This window comes from Artemia sp. Qi Xiang Cuo, chromosome 13, assembly GCF_049724085.1.
Source record: "Artemia sp. Qi Xiang Cuo chromosome 13, ASM4972408v1, whole genome shotgun sequence".
Lineage (NCBI taxonomy): Eukaryota > Metazoa > Arthropoda > Branchiopoda > Anostraca > Artemiidae > Artemia > Artemia sp. Qi Xiang Cuo.
In genome coordinates, this window is record NC_142806.1 from 53070165 (window position 1) to 53093397 (window position 23233).

At 36.4% G+C, this 23233-nt stretch overlaps 1 protein-coding gene across 1 annotated transcript in view; it reads left to right on the forward strand.

The window, feature by feature from the left end:
• fid (class I SAM-dependent methyltransferase fire dancer) overlaps window positions 1–23233 on the forward strand; it is a 118235-nt gene that overhangs the window by 24017 nt on the left and 70985 nt on the right. The window contains exon 3 of the mRNA XM_089099241.1: window positions 14579–14682. Within this exon, the coding sequence (XP_088955367.1) occupies window positions 14579–14682 (104 nt within the window). The remainder of the gene's footprint in view (window positions 1–14578; window positions 14683–23233) is intronic.

Here is a 23233-nt window from a genome sequence, read left to right on the forward strand (position 1 = left end):
AAATAAAGAACTTAAGTGAGATTTTATTGCTAGAACTTTTCATCTTCCATTAAAATATTCACAAGAATGGTATTACTTTTTCTTATCTTCCACCGAAAAATTTAGAAATGAACTTTAACTTTCTTTATGTCATTGTGAAATAAAGAACTTAAGTGGGAGATTTTTATTTTCTCTGGTGAAATTGGAATTGAATTGTGTTCTTTAGTAAAATTCAGAAGAGAACTTGAACTTTTCTTCACTTCGTTGAGGAAATTGTAAATTGAACTAGAACTTTTTACCATCCTGGAAAATATTCACAAGTATGGTATTACTTTTTCTATCTTCCACCGAAAAATTTAAAATTGAACTTTAAATTTCTTTATGTCATTGTGAAATAAAGAACTTCAGTGAAAGATTTTTATTTTCTCTGGAAAAATTAGAATTGTATTGTGTTCTTTGGTAAAATTCAGTAGAGAACTTGAATTTTTCTTCACTTCATTATGAAAATTTTAAATTGAACTAGAACTTTTTATTTTCCGTGAAAATATTCACAAGTATGGTATTACTTTTTCAATCTTCCATCGAAAAATTAGATTTGAACTTTAAATTTCTTTATGTCTCTGTGAAATAAAGAACTTAAGTAGAAGATTTTTGTTTTCTCTGGAGAAATTAGCATTGAAGTGTGTTCTTTGGTAAAGTTCAGAAGAGAACTTGAACTTTTCTTCACTTCGTTGGGAAAATTTTAAATTGAACAAGAACTTTTCATCTTCCATGTAAATATTCACAAGTCTGGTATTACTTTTTCTATCTTCCACCGAAAAATTAGAATTGAACTTTAAATTTCCTTATGTCTTTGTGAAATAAAGAACTTAAGTAGAAGATTTTTGTTTTCCCTGGAGAAATTAGAATTTGAGCTTGTTCTTTGATAAAATTCAGAAGAGATCATAAACTTTTCTTCACTTCGTTGAGAAAATTTGGAACATTATTTTAAATTTTTTCATTCCTTTGAGAAAAATCTGAACCGAAGTTGAAAATTTTTATATTATTTGGAAAAATGGAATTGATTAAAAACTAATTTCTTTTTCATTGCGAAATTGGGTGAAAAAGATAAGTACTTCAAGTTGTAAAATGTGGTTAGGAGGGACATTAAGAAAGTAACTTGCTCTGAAATGGTCTTTGAAAAGTATTTCTTAGTGTTGAGGTAAACAAAATGCTGTAAGGTACAGTTGTGGATGAAAAAATAAGTACTTCAAGTCGGAAAATGGGTTTAGGAGGGACATTAAGAAAGTAACTAGCTCTGAAATGGTCTTTGAAAATTATTTCTTGGTGTTGAGGTATCCAAAAAGCTGTATTGTCTAGATGTGGTGAAAAATATAAGTACTTCAAGATAGAAAATGGGTTTAGGAGGGACATTAAGAAAGTAACTTGCTCTGAAATGGTCTTTGAAAAGTATTTCTTGGTGTTGAGGTATCCAAAAAGCTGTAAAGTATAGTTGTGGATGAAAAAAATAAGTACTTCAAGTCAGAAAATGGGTTTAGGAGGGACATTAAGAAAGTAACTTGCTCTGAAATGGTCTTTGAAAAGTATTTCTTGGTGTTGAGGTATCCAAAAAGCTGTATGGTCTAGTTGTGGTGAAAAAGATAAGTACTTCAAGCTTGAAAATGGGTTTAGGAGGGACATTCATAAATTAACTTGCTCTGAAATGGTCTTTGAAAAGTATTTCTTGTTTTCGAGGTATCCAAAAATTTGTAAAGGTTAGTTGTGAGTGAAAAATATAATTACTTCAAGATGGAAAATGGGTTTAGGAGAGACATTAAGAAAGTAACTTGTTCTGAAATGGTCTTTGAAATGTATTTCTTGGTGTTGAGGTATCCAAAAAGCTGTAAAGTATTGTTGTGAGTGAAAAAGATAAGTACTTCAAGTTGCAAAATGGGTTTAGGAGGGACATTAAGAAAGTAACTTGCTCTGAAATGATTTTTGAAAAATATTTCTTGGTGTTAAGGTATCCAAATCTGTAAAGTATAGTTTCGGGTGAAAAAGATAAGTACTTCAAGTTAGAAAATGGGTTTAGGAGATAAATTAAGAAAGTAACTTGCTCTGAAATGGTCTTTGAAAAGTATTTCTTGTTGTTGAGGTAACCAAAAAGCTGTAAAGTCTAGTTGTGTGTGAAAAAGATAAGTACTTAAAGTTTGAAAATGGGTTTAGGAGGGACATTAAAAAAGTAAATTGCTATGAAATGGTCTTTGAAAAGTATTTCTTGGTGTTGAGGTATCCAAAAAGCTGTAAAGTATAGTTGTGGGTGAAAAACATAAGTACTTTAAGTTGGAGAATGGGTTTAGGAGGGACATTAAGAAAGTAACTTGCTCTGAAATGGCCTTTGAAAAGTATTTCTTGGTGTTGAGGTATCCAAAAAGCTTTAAAGTATAGTTGTGGGTGAAAGAGATAAGTACTTGATGTTAGAAAAATGGGTTTAGGAGGGATATTAAGAATGGAACTTGCTCTGAAATGGTCCTTGAAAAGTGTTTCTTGATGTTGAGGTATCCAAAAAGCTGTAGAGTATAGTTGTGGGTGAAAGAGATAAGTACTTCAAGTTGGAAAATGGTTTAGGAGAGACATTAAGAAAGTAACTTGCTCTGAAATGGTCTTTGAAAAGTATTTCTTGGTGTTGAGGTATCCAAAAAGCTGTAAAGTATAGTTGTGGGTGAAAAGATAAGTACTTCAAGATAGAAAATGGGTTTAGGAGGGACATTAAGAAAGTAACTTGCTGTGATATTGTACTTGAAAATTATTTCTTGATGTTCATGTATCAAAAGAGCTGTAGAGCATAGTTCTAGGTGAAAAATATAAGTACTTCAAGTAGTAAAATGGTTTAAGAGGGTCATTAAGAAAGTAACTTTCTCTGAAATGGTATTTGAAAAGTATTTCTTGGTGTTGAGGTAACCAAAATGCTGTAAAGTACAGTTGCGGATGAAAAAAAAAGTACTTCAAGTAGGAAAATGGGTTTAGGAGGGACATTAAGAAAGTAACTTGCTCTGAAATGGTCTTTGAAAAGTATTTCTTGGTGTTGAGGTATCCAAAAAGCTGTATGGTCTAGCTGTGGTTAAAAATATAAGTACTTCAAGTTTGAAAATGGGTTTAGGAGGGACATTAAGAAAGTAACTTGCTCTGAAATGGTCTTTGAAAAGTATTTCTTGTTGTTGAGGTATCCAAAAAGCTGTAAAGTATAGTTGTGGATGAAAAAAAATAGTACTTCAAGTCTGAAAATGGGTTTAGGAGGGGAATTAAGAAAGTAGCTTGCTCTGAAATGGTCTTTGAAAAGTATTTCTTGGTGTTGAGGTATCCAAAAAGCTGTATGGTCTAGTTGTGGTGAAAAAGATAAGTACTTAAAGCTGGAAAATGGGTTTAGGATTGACATTAAGAAAGTAACTTGCTCTGAAATGGTCTTTGAAAAGAATTTCTTGATGTTGAGGTATCCAAAAAGTTGTAAAGTATTGTTGTGAGTGAAAAAGATAAGTACTTCAAGCTGGAAAATGGGTTTAGGAGAGACATTAAGAAAGTAACTTGTTCTGAAATGGTCTTTGAAATGTATTTCTTGTTGTTGAGGCATCCAAAAAGCTGTAAAGTATTGTTGTGAGTGAAAAAGATAAGTACTTCAAGTTGCAAAATGGGTTTAGGAGGGACATTAAGAAAGTAGCTTGCTCTGAAATGATTTTTGAAAAATATTTTTTGGTGTTAAGGTATCCAAATCTGTAAAGTATAGTTTCGGGTGAAAAAGATAAGTACTTCAAGTTAGAAAATGGGTTTAGGAGAGACATTAAGTAAGTAACTTGCTCTGAAATGGTCTTTGAAAAGTATTTCTTGGTGTTGAGGTAACGAAAAAGCTGTAAAGTATAGTTGTGGGTGAAAAAGATAAGTACTTTAAGTTGTAAAATGGGGTTAGGAGTGACATTAAAAAAGTAAATTGATCTGATATGGTATTTGAAAATTATTTCTTGGTGTTGAGGTAACCAAAAAGCTGTAAAGTATAGTAGTGGGTGAAAAAGATAAGTACTTCAAGTTGGATAATGGGTTTAGGAGGGACATTAAGAAAGTAACTTGCTCTGAAATGGTCTTTGAAAAGTATTTCTTGGTGTTGAGGTATCCAAAAAGCTGTAAAGTATAGTTGTGGGTGAAAAGATAATTACTTAAATTTAGAAAATGGGTTTAGGAGGGACATTAAGAAAGTAAATTGCTCTGAAATTGTCTTTTAATAGTATTTCTTGTTGTTGATGTATCCAAAAATCTGTAAATTATAGTAGTGGGTTAAAAATATAAGTAATTCAAGTTGAAAAATGGTTTAGGAGAGACATTAAGAAAGTAACTTGCTCTGAAATGGTCTTTGAAAAGTATTTCTTGGTGTTGAGATAACCAAAAAGCTGTAAAGTATAGTAGTGGTGTAAAAGATAAGTACTTCAAGTTGGAAAATTGGATTAGGAGGGATATTAAGAAAGTAACGTGCTCTGAAATGGTCGTTGAAAAGTATTTCTTATTGTTGAGGTATCCAAAAAGCTGTAAACTGTAGGTGAGGGTGAAAAATATAATTACTAAATGTTGTAAATTGGGTTTATTAGTGAAATTAAGAAAGTAACTTGTTCTGAAATGGTCTTTGAAATGTATTTCTTTGTGATAAGGCATCCAAAAAGCTTTAAAGCATAGTTGAGGGTGAAAAAGATAAGTACTTCAAGTTGGAAAATGGGTTTATGAGGGACATTAAGAAAGTAACTTGCTCTGAAATGGTCTTTGAAAAGTATTTCTTGGTGTTAAGGTATCCAAAAAGCTGTAAAGCATAGTCGTGGTTAAAAAGATAAGTACTTCAAGTTGGAAAATGGGTTTAGGAGTGATATTAAGAAAGTAACTTGATCTGAAATTGTCTTTGAAAAGTATTTCCTGGTGTTGAGTTAACCAAAAATCTGTAAAGTATAGTCGTGGTGAAAAAGATAAGTACTTCAAGTAGGAAAATGGGATTAGGAGGGACATTAAGAAAGGAACTTGCTCTGAAGATAAATAACTCCATAAAAAAGTATTAAAAAATGGGGTGGGAGCTCTTGGGGGGGCCCGGGGAGGGCGTTTGGGGAATCCAGGAGGCCCTTGAGGACTGGGTTGTCCTTTGTGAACCCGTTGGACCTTTGGGGACCGGGTGAGGGCCTTTGGGGGTCTGGAGGCCCTTGAGGGCCGAATGGTCCTTTGGGAGCCCGGTGGACCTTTGGGGAGCGGGGGAGGGCCGTTGGGGGTTCGGGGGCCCTTTGGGAGCCTGGGGGGCCTTTAAGGATCGGGGGAGGGCATTTTAGGGTCCGGGGGGCCTTTGCGGACGCGGTGGGGGCCTTTGGGGGCCAGGGGCGGGCCTTTGGGGGTTCTGGGGGCCCTTGAGGGCCGGATGGTCCTTTGGGAGCCCGGTGGACATTTGGGGACCGGGGGAGGGCCTTTAGGGGTTCGGGGGCCCTTTGCGAGCCTGGGGGGCCTTTAAGGATCGGGGCCTTTAAGGATCGGGGGAGGGCATTTTGGGGTCCGGGGGACCTTTGGGGACCGGGGGAGGGCCTTTGGGGGCCCGGAGCGGGCCTTTGGGGGATCTGGGGGCCCTTGAGGGCCGGTGGAGGACCTTTGGGAGCCCGTTGGACCTTTGGGGCCCGGGGGCGGGCCTTTGGGGGCACCGAGGAGTGCCGTGGGGGGTCTCTGGGCCCTTTGGGGGCTTGGGGGGACCTTTGAGGACTGGGGGCTTCCTTCGGGGTTGAGGTAGGGGGATGGGAATCCTTTGGGGTTGGGGTCGGGGGACCGGAACCCTTCGGGGTTGGGTAGGGGGATCGGAACCCTTCGGGGTTGGGTAGGGGGATCGGAACCCTTGGGGTTGGGTCGGGGGATTAGAAGCCTTATGGGTTGTGGTAGAGGACCTCACAACACTGTTCAAATGGAACTTGTGTATTATAAGGACCACAGAGTTTCTCCCTCAAATTCTCTTCTAAAATCTTCTTTCAAAATGTCTATCTGTTTCGCCGAAATAATTCCCTAAAATGTCTAAAACGGTTTCGCCCAAATAATCCCTAAACGTAAATTCAGCGTGTTCCTTTTGTTATTGGCATCTCTGCGCTAATGCATTTCAAATTATTTGGAAACCTTTTCGCGCGCTAAAATAATTCATCGCTAAGATCTAAACATTCGCTCTGAGACAGTTCTCTTTAGAAACAACAAATGAATTCCCTTTTCGTGTCAATCAATCAATCATGACATCATGTGTGATCTAAACTGTTTCTCGGAGACAATGCTCTTTGGAAATGTAAAGTCATTAATTAACTCGACGTCATCTGCCAGACATTAATTAACTGTTTCCCGGGAACTCGTAAAATTTGGCTTGAACAACAATAACAAATACTGTTTCCGGAACCTCATAACATCTGGCTCGAACAGGAAGGAAGTGTCATTAACTGTTTCTCGGAACCTCATAACATCTGGCTCGGAAACAACAACAACATTGACATTCGCTGAGAGCGTGTCCAAAACAACAACAATAACATTGACCCCATTAACCACGTGTTCCCCATATGACTCTATCGCGTGTCCAAAATAACGACAACAACATTGAACCCATTAAGCAAATGTTCACTCTAATGAATCTGTACAAAACAACACCACCATTGAGCTTGACACTTTGCCTCGGAAAAAATAACAAATACTATTTCTGGACCAAAACCTTCGCTGAGGGCTTGCCAAAAACACACCTGGAGAAAGAGGTCATTGACCCCATTAACCACGTGGTTCTATGCCCATATAAGGAGCCCCAGTAGGAGTATAAGATAGCTCTCTACTAAGTTCATAACTTTCAGCCCTCCCCCCGAGGACTTTGGGGGATTAAGTCATCCTAAAAGACATATTTATCATATTTTCGACCATGCTGAACAAAATGGCTATCTCAAAATTTTGATCGGGTGATTTTGGGGAAAAAATGAGCGTGGGAGGGGGCCTAGTTGCCCTCAATTTTTTTGGTCACTTAAAAAGTGAACTAGAACGTTTAATTTCCGTTCCAATGAGCCCTCCCACGATATTCTAGGACCACTGGGTCGATACAATCACCCCTGGGGAAAAAAAAAACAAAAACAAAAAAACAAATAAACACACATCTGTTACCTTTCTTCTGGCAAAAAATGCAAAATTCCACATTTTTGTAGATAGGAGCTTGATACCTCTATAGTAGGGTTCTCTGATACGCTGAATATGATGGACTGATTTTCATTAAGGTTCTATAGCTTTTAGGGGGTCTTTCCCCTTTTTTCGAAAATCAGCCAAATTTTCTCAGGCACGTAACTTTTGATGGGTAGGACTAAACTTGACGAAACTTATATATTTGAAATCAGCATTAAAATCTGATTCTTTTGATGTATCTATTCGTATCAAAATCCCGTTTTCTAGAGTTTCGGTTACCATTGAGCCGGATCGCTCCTTACTTACAGTTCGTTACCACGAACTGTTTGATACCGTGCGGAGTTTTCGCTATTTTCTCTTTTCTAAATATTTCTTTAAACCAGCTCCAAAAAAAGAATTGACATAACCTGCTTAACATTTATCTCTGAATCAGCGTGCTGTAATATACGTCGGCTGCAAGTAGGATAAAGTGAATTCGAACAATATGTGTATATTTTTCTCAATGTTTAGAAATTTTATGCTTACTTATAAGTGGTGCCAACAAATACTCTTTAACTATTGTTATAAGTTTTATCAAGCAGCACTGTGCGACTGAGCTTCGCTTGGTAAAGGGAATTTTAGACATAAGGGGAAAGCAGGGGTGGATCCAGGATTTTTTTAGGGGGGGGGTCACAAAATAGGTTGAACCGATAAAAAAAATTGGGAGGGGGCGCAAAATAGGTTGATCTGATAAAATAGCGTTAGGAGCAAGTTTAATTAACGCAAACTTGAGTTAATTAGGTAAAGTTCACTACTTTAAACTACGCTAGGGGGGACGCGCCCCATCCCCCCTGGATCCACCTCTGGGGAGAGGTAATTTTCAAACTCTAGGTGTAAATTTTTCTCATCCCGTTGGCATCCTTTGAAAGTTTTAATTTATGTAAGGTTTCTATCGCAATGCTACCAAGAATTGTTCAGATTAGCTTAATCAAATTTTTAATTTGATTATTCTTAATTGGATATTCTTAATCAAACAATGCTCAATGAGGTAGTTAAAAATTCACACATTTTTTGTTTTGAATACTTCAAACTAAAAATCCTGTAGCTATTTCAAATGTAAGAAAAATTTCCAGAAGGATTCTCCATGGAGAAGAATTTCCGCAGGGGTAGGGGTAAATTTACCCGCCAAGTTTTTTCATTGGACAATACCCTTTTTGTTATTTAAAAAATTTAAAAACAATCCAAATTGCACATTTTGGGTGCCATGCGCCACTTTATGATTGCCTTATTGAGTCAAATTTATAAGCAGCAATTAAATATAAAAATTAGCTTATGAATGAGCCATAACTAACTCTTAAGGGTGTCCTCGTGTCCGGCCCAGCCTTTCCATTCCATAAATGTCACCCAAATTGTACTTTTAGTGTACCATGTGGCACTTAATGTCGACCTTATCGAGTCTAATATATTAAAAACGATAAGAAATAAGAATTAGCTTTTATGGTCCTTGAACAGGTCTCTATGATGTTCCAGTGCCTCAATAGCAACGAAGAAAAATGTGAGGACATATGACTACTGAGTAGCCTATGTAGAATAGCATTTTTTTTTTTGTTCAATTAGGGGGGTTGCGATTTTCCTGTATAAGGTTTCAACGGGTGGGAATTTAAAGGTGTTCTTTTTGATTCACTAAGACGTCATTTTCAAATCAAATGCAGCTGATTGATGCCATGCACGGGCTGTTGTAATAGTGCCTAGTTTAACTGCGAGATTTAGTTACCTATGATGGGCGCGGGAGTTGAAGGAAGTGAAATGGGGATATGCACTTTAATCATAGGCAGCGCGCTAGCGCTGCCTATGATTAATTTTACCATTAATTTTAATGGTAAAGCCGAAAAAAACAAGCTTGTTAAGCTCACCAGTACCCACCTGAAAGCTTGTTTACAGTACAGTACTGTTGTCTGCTGCAACTCACTGCTGACAGTCCACTACTAAAATTATGTTTGTTTGATGCGTGTGCATTGTTTATTTGTGTATTCTGTAATGCTTTTGATTTTAACCGAGCAACGTCTTTGCTAAATAGTAACTTTTTTTCGTTATTGCTTGAAGAATAGTGTCCCATTGAAGAATTAGGGATAAAATTGGCTATATTTATTTTTTAACCGCTTGGTAAATCCCCCCATCAGATGAAAGAGCGCATGCACATGTGGTCCCAAGATCAGGACCGTTGGGCTGCTGCATATTCCGCAAATTTTTAATTCAGAATAAGCGCGTCCGTAGGCTTAGCAATGCAAGATGGCAAAACTTTCGGTTCCTTAACAAGTCCTGTAAAAACCAGCTTTGTCCAGCTCTCAAATTTGATGTATTTTATAAAGTTATTGAAAATACAATTTGTCTCAATTTCATTTAGTTCGAACAGGCTAATAAAATCAATAAAGCGAAGAGGTCATTAATACTTTTTTTTGGCTCGGAACCAACTTTTAAAAGCAACAGAAAGTGGAACAAGAAGAAGAAGGTATTTAAAAGAGATTAATTTTAAAAAAAATTCTGAAAAATAAATTTTTCAAAGAAAAGTAAAGGTCATTTTAACTTAAGCTCATTTGATACAAATACCTTTTACAATTCAAACTCAAAACGACCAGAAATTACTATTAAAGAATAAATAAAACCCAACACGAATCAGAAATTAAATAAACAATCATAGCAAAAAAATGCAACAAATATTAATATAAATAAACAAATAGATCTTAAAGTGAGTAATGCTTAGATTGAATATGAAAATCAAGCTTAAAACGAAAAAAAATATTTTGATATTGAAGCATAAATGAAACTTAAAAAGAACAAAAATCAAATAAAGAATTAACACAGATAAGTTTAAAAAACCTACCAATGTAAATCAAGAATGAGATAATAACACGAATGAAGCCTTGACATATAATATCAATTAAGCCTAGAAAAATAAGAAACCGAAACCCACAAGAGCTTGGGCTTTACGTCCTTCTCTCACTGTAAAGATCTAAAACCTCATGCGTCATTGGTGCTTTACTGAAAACCACCTTTGTTACAAATATTTTCTTTTGTACTAAAATTGAAAATAAACAATAAAATTATAGTAAAATTTTTAACTGATGAGCTTTCAGCAATTACTATAATTATACATCAAATATTCACTTTAATTTATTAGTTTTTTCTAGAGTTGTTCAAGATGAATATAGTTTCACTACAAACAAGAGTTGGGATACTGCCCCCTTCCTTAACTGTAAATAAAAACTAAAAGCCTACTGCGTCATTGGTGCTTCACTTAAAACGAATTATATTACAAATAATTTCTTTTCCAGTTCTTACAGCATTGAAAATAACAATAAAATTAGAGTAAAATAAATTCTTGTACTGATGGATCTTTCCACAATTAATATCATTATAATTCAAATATTCAATTTGATATTGTGTATACTTCCAAGACTGTTCAAGACGCATATAGTTTTCAGTAAAGTACCAATGCCGCAGTATGTTTTGCATATTCAATTTAAGTTTCACTCGTTTTAAGATTTATTTATTCATTTACATTATGAGTTCGTTTTGGGTTTCATTTATTCTTTAATAGTAATTTCTGGTTGTTTTGAGTTTGAATTTTAACAGATATTTGTATCTGCTGAGCCTAAGTTTAAAATGGCCTTTACTTTTCTTTGAAAAACTTATTTTTCAGAAAGTTTTTTTTTAATTAATTCTTGTTCGTTTTTTATTGCAAAAAGTTTCAAGTTTTTTTTTAAATTTCCTATTTGAAAATCAAACTGTTGAAAAAAATCAAATCTTCCTCGAAGCATCAAAACTGGTATCAAAGTAAGAATATCAAAGTGAAAAAAGTTTGCCCCTTTGAAATGAGCCCCCTTTGAAGTTTATATGACAACCCCTTCTATATAAAGTGCGTCTGGGAAAAAAATAAATGGAGTTTGGGAGGAGGATAGCTGTCCTCCGATAACTTTTTATCTTAAAAACTGATTTACAACTTTCAGTTTGCTCTATTAACTTTATACGAGCATCCCTTCCATAACAACCATATACCCCCCGGGCATAACTTACAACGTCTCCCCCCGGGCCCTGGGGGGGGGGGGCTGTGTCGACACCGGAGTTTTTGTTATCTGAACTTTGAAATATTTCTAACAAAATGTCTATCTCACAATTTTTATCTGATGCATTTGGGGCGTGGGGGGGGGGGGCTAGTTGCCTTCCAATCTCTTTTGAAAAAGTGAACGAGAACTTTCAATTTCAAATCAAATGAACCCTCTCCGAAGCTTATACAAGCTTTCCTTTTATAAAAACGATATATACCCCCAGAGCATTACTTACAAGGCCTGCCTCCGGGCAATGGGGGGTTGCGTCGACACAGGAGTTTTTCTTGTCTGACCTTTAAATTATTTATAATCAAGTGGCTGATTAGAATTTTATCGGATAGGTTATGGGAAAAAAGGGTGTGTTTGTGGGGGGGGGGGGGGTAGTTGCCCTCGGATAACTTTGGACTCTTAAAAATTGAACTCGAACTTTCAAATTCCAATCAAACGAGCCCTCTCTGAAGTTTATGCGAGCAGCCCTTTCATAAGAACCATACACACCCCCAGGACAACACTTACAACGCCTACCCCCTGGGGGGGGGTTGTGTTGACACCGGAGTTTTTTTTATCTAATTTTCGAACAATTTTTAAAAAACTGGTTATCTCAAAATTTGTAGCGGATGGGTTTGGGGAAAACAGGGCGTGGGGGGGAGTAGTTGCCATTAAATCTCTTGACTCTTAAAAAGTGAACTAAAACTTTCAATTTCCAATCAAATGAGCCCTCTATGAAGTTTATACGAGCATCTCTTTCATAAGAGCCATACATGCCCTTAGGGCATAACTTAGAACGCCTTCTTCCGGGCCTTTGGGGGTTGTATGGACACCAGAGTTTTTATATCCGACCTTTGAACTATTTTTTTTTTACCAAATATCTACCTCAAAATTTTCATCAGATGGTTTTGGAAAAAAAGGCGTGGGGAGGGGGGGGGGCTAATTGCCCTCGGATCTCTTTGGACAATTAAAAAGTGAACTCAAAATTTCAATTTCCAATCAAATGGGCCCTCTCTGAAGTTTATATGAGTATCCCTTACAAAAAAACTATATATGCACCAGAGCATAATTGACAACCCCGGCTCCCGGGCCCGGGGGGGGGGGGGGTTGTGTTGACACCCGAGTTTTTGTTATCTAACTTTTGAAGTTTTTACTTAATGGCTATCTCAAAATTTTTATCGGATGCATTTGGGAAAATGGGGACGTGGGGGGGGCTATTTGCCCTCCAATCTCTTTTGACTATCAAAAACTGAACTAGAACTTTCAATTTCCAATCAAATGACCCCTCTGTCAAGTTTATACGATGATCCCTTCCATAAGAATCATATATTCCCCCAGAGCATAACTTACAACGCCTGCCTTCAGCCCTTCAGCCCTGGCGGGCTGTGTCGACCCCGGAGTTTTTGTTATATGATCTTTGAACTATTTAAAAAAAAAATTGCTATTTCAAAGATCTTATCAGATGGGTTTGAGAAAAAAGGGTGTGGAGAGGGGGGGGGGGGTAGGTTCCCTCCAATCTCTTTTGACTCTTAAAAAGTGAACTGGAAATTTCAATGTCCATTCAAATGAGCCCTTATTGAAGTTTATACGAGCATCCCTTCCATAAGAACCATAAATGCCCCCAGGGCATAACTTACAACGCTAGCCCCCAGGCCCTAGGGGGTTGTGTTGACACCAGAGTTTTTGATATAGGATCTTTGAACTATTTTTAACAAAATAGCTATCTCAAAATTTTATGCAGCTATTGCATTTGGGAAAAAAGGGCCTGGGGAGGGCTGGTTACCATCCAATATCTTTTGACACTTAAAAAGTGAACTAGAACTTTCAATTTCGAATCAAATGAACCCTCTCTAAAGTTTATACCAGCATGCCTTTCATAACAATCTTAGATGCCCCCAGGGCATAACTTATGACCCTTGCCCTGAAGACCTTTGGGGGAGTGTTATGCTCAAAGATATAAATTCCAGAACTTTCAAGTACGTTGAACAAAATGGCTATCTCAAAATTTTTCGCTGTGTTTGGGAAAATGGTGGGCGTGGAAGAAGTGTTAGTTGCCTTCCAATCACTTTTGACTATTAAAAAAGGCCCTAGCCAATAAAATTTCCAATCGAATGAGCCTTTTTGAAGTTTCTACGACAACGCTTTCTATAAGAACCTTATATGCCCCCAGGGTATAACTTTCAACCCTTACCCTGAGGGCTTGGGGGGAGGTGTTGTCATCCTAACTGACTTAATTCCCTGAATTTTCAACTACGTTGAACAAAATGGCTATCAAAATTTTTGATTGGATGTGTTTGGGGAAAAGGTGCTAAAAAATAATTTTTATCATAAGTTGGCAGAAAATTTTAACCGCAAGAATATTTCGAGCTGTATTTCTGTCTGGTCATTAGGTAAATTTTAATTTTAACAATTTTACTTGTTATATCGTCGCTTTCACATCTGCACTCTTTGAACTCGGTCACTGCAGGTAAAAGGCTCAGCTGGCACAGCTCCATACCCCTATGTGCCTTTGTCCCACTTTTGCCTTGTCTTCAACCCTGTTTTGAAGGATGAAGTTCGAGTTTAGCGCAGCTAAGCAACTGATTCCATATTTTAACTTGAAAAGCAGATATGTGAAATTAGACAAGTTGAAGCGTTACTGCTTTTGAAGATGGGGCGTGATGGGGTACACTAAGTAAGTTTTGGTGAGCTTCGTTGATAGGGGCGGGCTTCATCGTAGGTGAGCTTCATGATGGAGAGCTTCATTCATGTAGGTGAGCTCCATGATGTAGGTGAGCTTCATCGAAACTGGTATCTAGGAAGAGTAAAATAGGCTTAATTCTTAGAAACACATTTTCATCCATATATTTATTGGCTTTGGTTGTGTCCTCAAGTCCCAAGGTTTGTTGTCAAGCAGTTTATCGGTTGAAACTTACAGCGCTAAGCTCGTCATTCCTCGTCGTCGCTAACCACGTCATTCCTTTTAGCAAGTAGTTATCGATCTGCTAATTTGCCGTCTTCTCAACAAATTTCAGAGAGGAAGCAAGATAACGCCGCCTATTCTCTTCAACCTGCCAGAAGGTTTAACACACACAAAAGGTAAATTAATTCAACAATAAAAGTAACCGATATCACGAATTTACAAATTTTTTCTCAAATAGCTTGTACCATACATAAAAACTAAGCCTGACACAACTTAGCTGACAGCACCATTCACATTATTTGTAAAAAAAAAAGCTGTTGAATACTGTTCTGCATACTAATTATGAAGGAAAGGGTGATTAATATGGTCTGCGTAGTTAATTTTTAATGAAAGAGTCATTACAGATATTAATGAAGAGTTTTCTACTTTTTTTTATTATTTTTATTTTTTCTAGGCTGCGGCAATGGAAAATATTTAAAGGCTAGCCCAGGGATAATTACTATTGGCTGTGATAGAAGTCGTCTTCTTGTTGGAGTTGCAAAAGAAAAGAATACCGAGGTATATTTTGTTTTTATCTTTACGTATGTACTCATTGGGGCAATGAAATGCTTGGAGGAAAGAGCATCCAAACAAGGTCGGAGCTCAAGCTAAGAACCAGTCTTCCAAAACGGAACGGAAAAATGCCAATTTTTTTCTATAGAGATAGCTATTTCATTCCGTTTTGTTGGTTACCAGAATGAGGAATCGAAAAGGTTACTTTTTGTGCCACATTCGCCAAAATGGAATTAGTGGAGACGGTCGATAGCAGATTCAGCACGAGTTTTGGATGAATACGGAATAAATAACTATTGACACGTCGCGGGAAGAAATAGAAGAAAATTTTATGAAAGAAATTATTATTCAACTTCTTCATCCATATCATTCGCCCAAACTCAGAAAGATATTGAAGCTATGGAAAACGCAAAAAATTGAACGATTCAGAAATATCTTGTCTGATAAGCATTTGGAAAAATTTCTATGAGCGTCTGAATTCTGTGGTTAATAAAATTCTAATTTGAAATTAGATGCCTTGCCTCCAAGCAGCAAGGCAATTGTAAAATTTGTAATAGTAAAAGCTGCAACAAGGTCACTATATCAATGCGATGTTGAAGTAGGGGAGACAGGTACTAGGTTCTGTAAAACTGACATTTGCATATTGGTATAAACGCCCATGGAGACTTGTCTTAAGGGCTGGGCACAAAATCGTTGCCGATTTGCAAAAAAAAACGGCCCTGATTTGATCTTAAAAATTTTTGTAGTTATCGGTGCCGATTTACAAAGACGGTGTTGAATTTCATCTTGATGATCAAAAAAGAAATCCTCAATCGTTTCATTTTTTTTCAGCAGGAAAATCAAAAGAACTAAATAATAATAGCCTTAATAATTAAATATTTAACAATATAAGAACTTCATAATTTAATAGTGAAAGAATTTCAAATTTAATTACTTTCTTTAATGAAATGAAAATTTGAAAAGGATTAAAATTTGAATAATAAACTTAACGGCTGGGCACACGTAGCTGATTTTGGGAACTGATTTCCAAATCAGTGCCGATTTTAAAAGAAATCGGCGTCGATTTGAGCTTGAAAAATTTTCTAGTTTTCGACGCCGATTTACAAAATCAGCACCGATTTTCATCATGATCATCGCAAAAAATAGGGATACAAATAAATAGTCAGCCAGAGATGTCTGTGGTGAAAGACCCCGCTACTGAGCTGAGAACTAAACTGAGAACTAAGCTGAGATCAATCATACAACTATTAATAAACTCCACCTGACTATTTGTGTCCATGATTTTTTCTTTTGAAAATCTCGCGCAATAAATTTTTCTTTCAACAAATTTTTCTTACTGCTATCGTCTGTTCCCTGATGCTGAAATCGGTTCCCGAAATCAGCTACGTGTGCCGAGCCTTTTAAATAGTGATACTAAAGTAAACCTATTTTAGTAAACCTTAATCTCCTCCCGTCCCCACAGGAGTAATGGCATGACCTCCACGGAAAGCTTCGTCGAGAAAACCCTTTTCTAAGTCTCAGAAATCCATTAGGTATGTTCAATACAGATGTACTTTTCTAAAAAATAAACTTCTGGAACTATAAGAATGTCTTGTTCATAGTACTTCCAGGTCTACGCAAAAGTAGACCTAGGATACCTTAGGAAAATCTTGGCAGGTCAAGTAGGCTAGTTAGCTTTAAGCTAGTAGACCTAATGGAGACAGAATAACCTGTAAGAAGGTTAATGGAAGGCCAGGCAATACAGATTAAGCTGGGATTGTTAGAAACACCCCAAATCTATGAAATATCTTGACACATAGACAAATTAGACATTTTAAATTGGATGATGACTTTGTGACGAGTTGATAACAGTAGCAGCTGCAGTATATTTGCTTGAATTTTTCTATGGACTTCAAAAGAAGCTTTTTCAATTTCAATATTTTATGTTCAAATTATGTTGAAACTATGGGAAAAATGTGTGAATTGAAGGAAAGAACTAAAACATCTCAAGAAAAAAAAAAGTTTTCTTTTCTTTTCTAATTCTACAAAATACATGCTGACAAGGTGGAATTAAACAAAAAGAACATTGCAGATATATAAAAATAAAACAGTTAGACAAAATAAAGATAACAAAACTCACAAATCCTTCACCTTGTCACCTTGTGCTGCAGTGAGTTGTTGGTAGTAGTGCTAAAACGCGGTATTGGAAAAATATCATAGTGAATATTGGAAAAATATCATAGTGAATAAGGCATAATATATCTCAGCATTGGCTTAACTAAGATTTAATTCATTAGTTACAATACAAAAAAGAATCAGCTGGATAACTTTAATAGCTTTAGAGCTAATTTTTTTTCTTTGCCTTTTCTTTTTTTCTTTCTGAGCGAAAATGAGAAATTTGTTCCATTACCGCTTGTGCAGGACTCTGGATGAGAAATTGGAGTACTATTCGAGATCTTTGAGCAAGCTGTTCAGATATTCAAATAAAATGAATAAATCCTAGCACTCAGCTGGTTGGAGATCGGAAGCACTTCGAATTTTTATTTTCTAAAAAAAAGAATTTAAAAAAGAAACACATTATTCTTAGAAATTCAAGATGACTCAAAACTCTTCGTTCCAATTTTCAGCATCTTTTCAATAATAAACAAGATGACTAACACATTTTCCTGTTGAACCTCTTGAACCTCTCAAACTTCTTAAACACTTTCAATTTTTTAGTGGCTTCAGCCATTAATTTATTCCTAACTCTGTATAGTCTATCATTCACCAAAACTGGAAAATAGCAATAGTTCTTTATTTCTTTTCTTTTTGGATTTTTCTATTTTATTTGTTGATTTTGAATTTGATCATCTTGGTGAAATTGATAAAAGACTTGAGAACCATGGCTAATTAGAGTAAAGCCAAGACAAATAATCTCTGTGAGAGGTAAAGCTGGCTTAACTTTTTCAGAGTCTTATAAAAATGATTAATGTCGCTTCTTGATGATATTCTATCACCCATTTTAGGGCAAAACCCCTCTCTGTAGAGTTACATATTAGTGTGAGATTCCAAACAGCTTTATGTATCCTTCTCCCCCAAAAAGGGGAAAAATATCCTCAAAGTCAAGCTTACAGACTTAAATTATATATATATTACTCCAGATTAAGGTTAGTTAGAGAATAAATTTCTTCTCCTAAATTTTGAACCGTAGGACCTTCCATAAAATGCTGAAAAACCTTGCCCTAACAAGTACTTTTGAAAATTTGAGGGTTCTTGTATGATATAACGCCGACCACTCAAGAATTCTAATTCTTCATTAATCCTAATGAAATATACCTAACTATGATAAAAATATAATTCTTTAGAAGTAAATTTGGGCTATATATTTGCACATTAGGGGGGAGTATAGTGGGTCTGCATGCAAAATGTGTTAGGTACAATTATTCTTCATATTATGAAGTAAGAATTGTTTTCTAACTTCACACTGTCCAAATAATTTACTTCCCCCCTCACAATTTGGAAATATATGTCCTAAATTATATATTTCCCATCTATTTTGTCACTTCTCTCTGTCTTGTCACGCTAAGGCTGAAAGAAACTAACGAAAAGACCGGTTCAACAATGCATCAATGGATGAATAACTTGAGTGGTCGGTGCTTTATCAGACAAGTAACAATTTGAAATGTATATCCCCCGCCCTCACAAAAATGGGCTGAATCTTGCTGCAAGATTTATTTGTCACAGAAACAAAACCGAAAATTACGTTGAACCATTCCAATTATTGAGAAAAATGTCCTGTAACAATTTTATACGTTTGCTGAGGTTATCACGTAAGAAATAAGGAAATCAAAAGTCGGAGTTCTTTTTTTCAGGGAAGTTAGTGGTACTTGATTGACAATAACAACAACAATGATTATGATAACAATATGATAACAATATAAATATTATAATAACAACAATAACAATAACAACGACAATAACAACAATTATGATGTTGGGGTCGATAATTAAAAAAAAAGGCGTGTTCAATGTCGACTAGCCAGTACAAAATGCTATAGTTTCTGATAAAAATTAACTACAGTTTTTAAGTTGAGATATTGAACATGATATACTGTGTATTTTAAGAAATTTCAACAGGAATAAACTCTATCATAAATACATTTAAATTATGCACAACATTACATAACACATTTGTGAAGCAAAAAGAATTGTGGTTTTATGTAATGGTATTCTCTAAATATGTTTACCCACTGAAGCAATTCATAGGTAAACAGGGGCGTAGCTCCAGCATTTTTATTGAGGGGGGGGGGCAAGAGGGGGTCCACATCTGGATAGTCAATGGGCATGGACTATCCTTTGGGGAAAGCAGTGGCGGTTCAGGCCTCTTCAATTTGCTTAAACCTACGGTAAGTATTAAGTATTATTTAAGTATTACAGTAGATTAGTAATTTACTGCCAACTACTACCTCTACTTAATTTTAAGCACAGTTTATATAATTATCTAGTAAGTTTGCTGCAGAGGATTTCTGGCTCTTCATTCTCGGTGCGAACAAAAAGCTCCTCCCACTTATTTCTGCACTTATTGTCCACTTAATGGTTGAGCCGGCCAAGTGGTTTTGTCAGTACCTGTTCCTTGTTCCGTATTCTTTGTCTACCCATGAAAAGGTCTAATGCCGCTTGTGTTTATATCTGCAAAAACGTTCTCTGGAGCACTCGCACATCGGTCCAGGTTTTTATAATGGGTGAGATAGGGAAAGATCATACTGGATAATTATATAAACTGTGATTTTAAGTAGATAAAATTTTAAAAACTACAAAATGATTACGAACGTTAGATTACTTATTTTAAATTTTCGCCCCTAAAATTTGTGACCCGATGGGCAAGTGCCCCCTCAACCCCTTTGCTCTAAAACCACCTGTGGGGAAAGGGTTGTTAAAAAACTTGTGAAAAACACAAGCCTAAATGTGCTTTAAAGATGTCCTAAAATTCTTATGATTCTGTTCCAAATTTTCTCCCCTTAGTCTAAGGGAAAATCAAGTCTCTTTGTTGAAAGAGGCCATCACAAATATGAGCTGAGGTTTCATCGCTGAGGTTAGACCATTAATTGGATCACGTGTTTTAATTAATTTAGTCAAAAATTGAGCTGCTTTCACAGTTAAGATTGTCTTCACTTTCTGTTATTGTGTTACTATAAGAAGACGTAGATGGGAATCAAATCCATTTTCAATAGCTTGTTCTTATTATTCCCCTTTCCTTTGCTTTATGACGTTGGTTCTCATCTAAAGAAAGAAAGCAAGGAGCTCTGTCTTTTATTGGTTTTATCAGCCTTTTATAACCAATTAAAATTCATACAAATTCTATTTTTAATAACGTTATAAAACACATCAAAGTTGAGAGCTGTACAAAGCTGGTTTTCCAGAACTGGTTAAGGAACCGTGAGTTTGGCAATCTTACATCGCTGAGCCTACGGACGCGCTTATTAATATATACCAGCCCAGCTGTCCCGATCCTGGGACTACATGAGCATGAATTCATCCACCTGATGGGTAAGGGGGGGGGGGTATACCGAGTGGTTAAAAAGTAAATATAGCCTGTTCCTTCTCCAAGTCTTCAAAAGAACATTTTTCTTCAAGCGACAACGAAGAAAAGTTACTATTTAGCAAATAGGTTAATAGGGTAAATTCAAAAACATTACAGAATACATAAATAAATAATACACACGCATTAAAAAAGATAAATGAAGTAGTGGACGCAGCTTTTACTAAGGGTGTCAATAATGAGTTGGTGCAGACGACAGTAGTCTACTAGAGCACATTCCGGTGGGTGATGGTAAGTTTAATTAGTTCGGATTCTTTGCTAGCTTTACCGTTAATGTTAAAGTGCATATCCCCCTTCCAATTCCTTTAACTCCCGCGCCCATCATAGGAGACAAAATCTCGCAAAGTTTACGCACTATCCCAACAGCCCCGTGCATCGCGTCATCCAGTTGCATGTGATTTAAAAATAATGACTTAGCAAATCAAAAAGTACACCCTTTAACCATTGTTGAAGCCTTTTACAGGAAAATTGCAACCCCCCTTATTAAATAACAAGAAAATCACTTTTTTCATGGACATCAGTGATATGTCCTTTTATTTTTCTTCGTCGCTATTGAGGCACTGGAATATCATCGAGCTGTTTAAGGACTCATAAACGATATTTTTTATATCTTATCGTTTTATATATTTTAAACTCGAAAAGGCCGTCATAAAGTGCCACATGATACAATAAAAGTGCAATTTGGATGACACTTTTGGAATGAAAAGGCTGGGCCGGACACATGGACATCATTGACAGCTAATTACAGGCTCATTTATAAACTTATTTTTACACTTAATTGCTCTTTATAAGTTTGACTTTATCAGACAATCACAAAGTGACACTTGGTACCCAAAAACTGCACTTTGGGTTGTTTTTTCATTTTATTAAAAAAATAACAAAAAGGGTGTTGTTCAGTGAAAAATCTTGGCGGACAGATTTCCCCCACCCCTGCGGAAATTCTCCTCTATGGAGAATCCTCCTGGAAATTTTCATAACATTTGAAATAGCGCCAGTACTTTTAATTTAAAATATTCGAAAAATTTGTGAATTATTAACTTACTCGTTGAGCATTGTTTGATTAAGAATATTCAGAAAATCTGAGCAGTTCTTGGCAGCATTATGGTAGAAACCTTAAAATTAACCTTAAAACCTTAATTTAAACCTTAAAACTTGCCAGGGATGCAAATTGGATGGGATAAATTGACACCTAGAGTTTGAAAATTACCTTTGCCTTTGTATCTTTGTTAAAAAAATAAAAAATAAAAAAAATAAAAAAAATAAAAAAAAAAATAGGAAAGTTACACAAAAGTTTTTTTTTGCAAATCAGGGTATGGAAGGTATACATTTCCCGAGGCGGGGGGGGGCATTGAATATTTTTGTATGTCTAAAATTCCCTTCTTCAAGCTGATCACAAGTTGTGCTCACTTCTCGTGCAATGATCTATTTTTTAAACATATGAATATAATCAAACGAAGATTGAAATAGATAAGTAGCGATTCCAACCCGGTATTCTCTGTTAGCACGTTTCGGGGTCGAGAGTTCGTATATAATGTAGACATAAGTGTACTGTTATTCAATATTTACTAGGGTGGAGTTTCATTTATTTGATATAAGGTCTTATTTTCTTTTTTATTTTTATTCTTTGTCTAGGTTTATTGTTATTCTCTGTCTAGGTTTTTTTTTTATTCCTTGATACAGGCGAGCCACGTTTTCTTTTGTCCCCTATGTCGCTTTTTCCGTCCCGAAAGAGGTGTACATCTGAAGGCTTTATCAACAAAGGTGTGGTGTGGGTGGCGAAGTGTATGACCGAATCATCGGAGTCTTCTTTGTTTAATTATAGTGACCAAATCAGAACGTTAATGGCAGATTTCGCGGAGTTCGTCATTGCCGACATGATCACGGAGTTTAATGCTAATGATTCTCCTTATACATGAATGGTCAAATGCGTTGAGGGCTTGAATATCGGATGATTTCAGAGCCCATGTCTCACAGCCGTATAGTTAGACAAAACAAGGGCCTGGTAAATCCTTGTTCTTGTCTTCAGACGAACATTTTCTGGTTCCATAGGGAGTGATTTAGTAGGGTGAAGACTCCAGCTGCTTAAGCAATTCTTGACTGTATTTCTGAGTGTATCCTCCTATTAGGTCTACCAGAGAGCCTGGGTGCTTGAATTCATGTATCTCGTCTTTGGGCAACTGTTCTAGTAAAATTGGGGGATCTTGAGATGATATACCAGACGCAATGACTTTTGTCTTCGGGGAGCTTATTTTCAGGCCGACTAGAAGGGACTCTACAGATATCTTCAATAGCATAGATTGGGCTTCTGAACGAGATTCAGCTAACAAGCAGATATCGTTGGCGTAGTCCAGATCGGTGATCACAAAATAGGAACTTACTTCAACACCTGAAAAGGTCGTCATTACTCTGGTCATAATCCAGTCGATGTCGAAATTAAATAAGACGGGAGACAATATACTTCCCTGTCGGACACCAAAATCAATTTGGAACATCGAGGAGAGTTCTCCACCGACCTGAATTTGGGCTCGTGTTTGCTGGTAGTATGCTTGGATAAGTCTGACTATCTTGCCTGGTATTCCATCCTTTGTCATAGCCTTCCAAATTTCATTTCTTTGAACAGAATTAAAAGCTGTAATAAAATCTATGAATAGAGACACCGTTGGTTTCTGGTTTTCAAGGGTGTGTCATAAGACGAATAGTTGGTCAATTGTTCCCATGCCTGTATGGAATTCCGCTTGATTCGGCCTTGTCTTTACGTTACTTTGGATACGAAAACGATTGTGCTGCACTATGGCAAATATTTTGGCGGCAATGCAGATGAGAGAAATCCCGCGATAATTGCTGCATTTTGTCTTTAGCCATTTTTTTGAAGACTGAAAGGATGATAGAGTCACCCCAATCCTGGTGAACCATCTCTTCTTCCCATATACGTCAGGTTAGTTTATGAAGCCTGCTGACAAGTGCTGTCCCTCCATACTTGTAAAGTTCAGCCGAAATAGC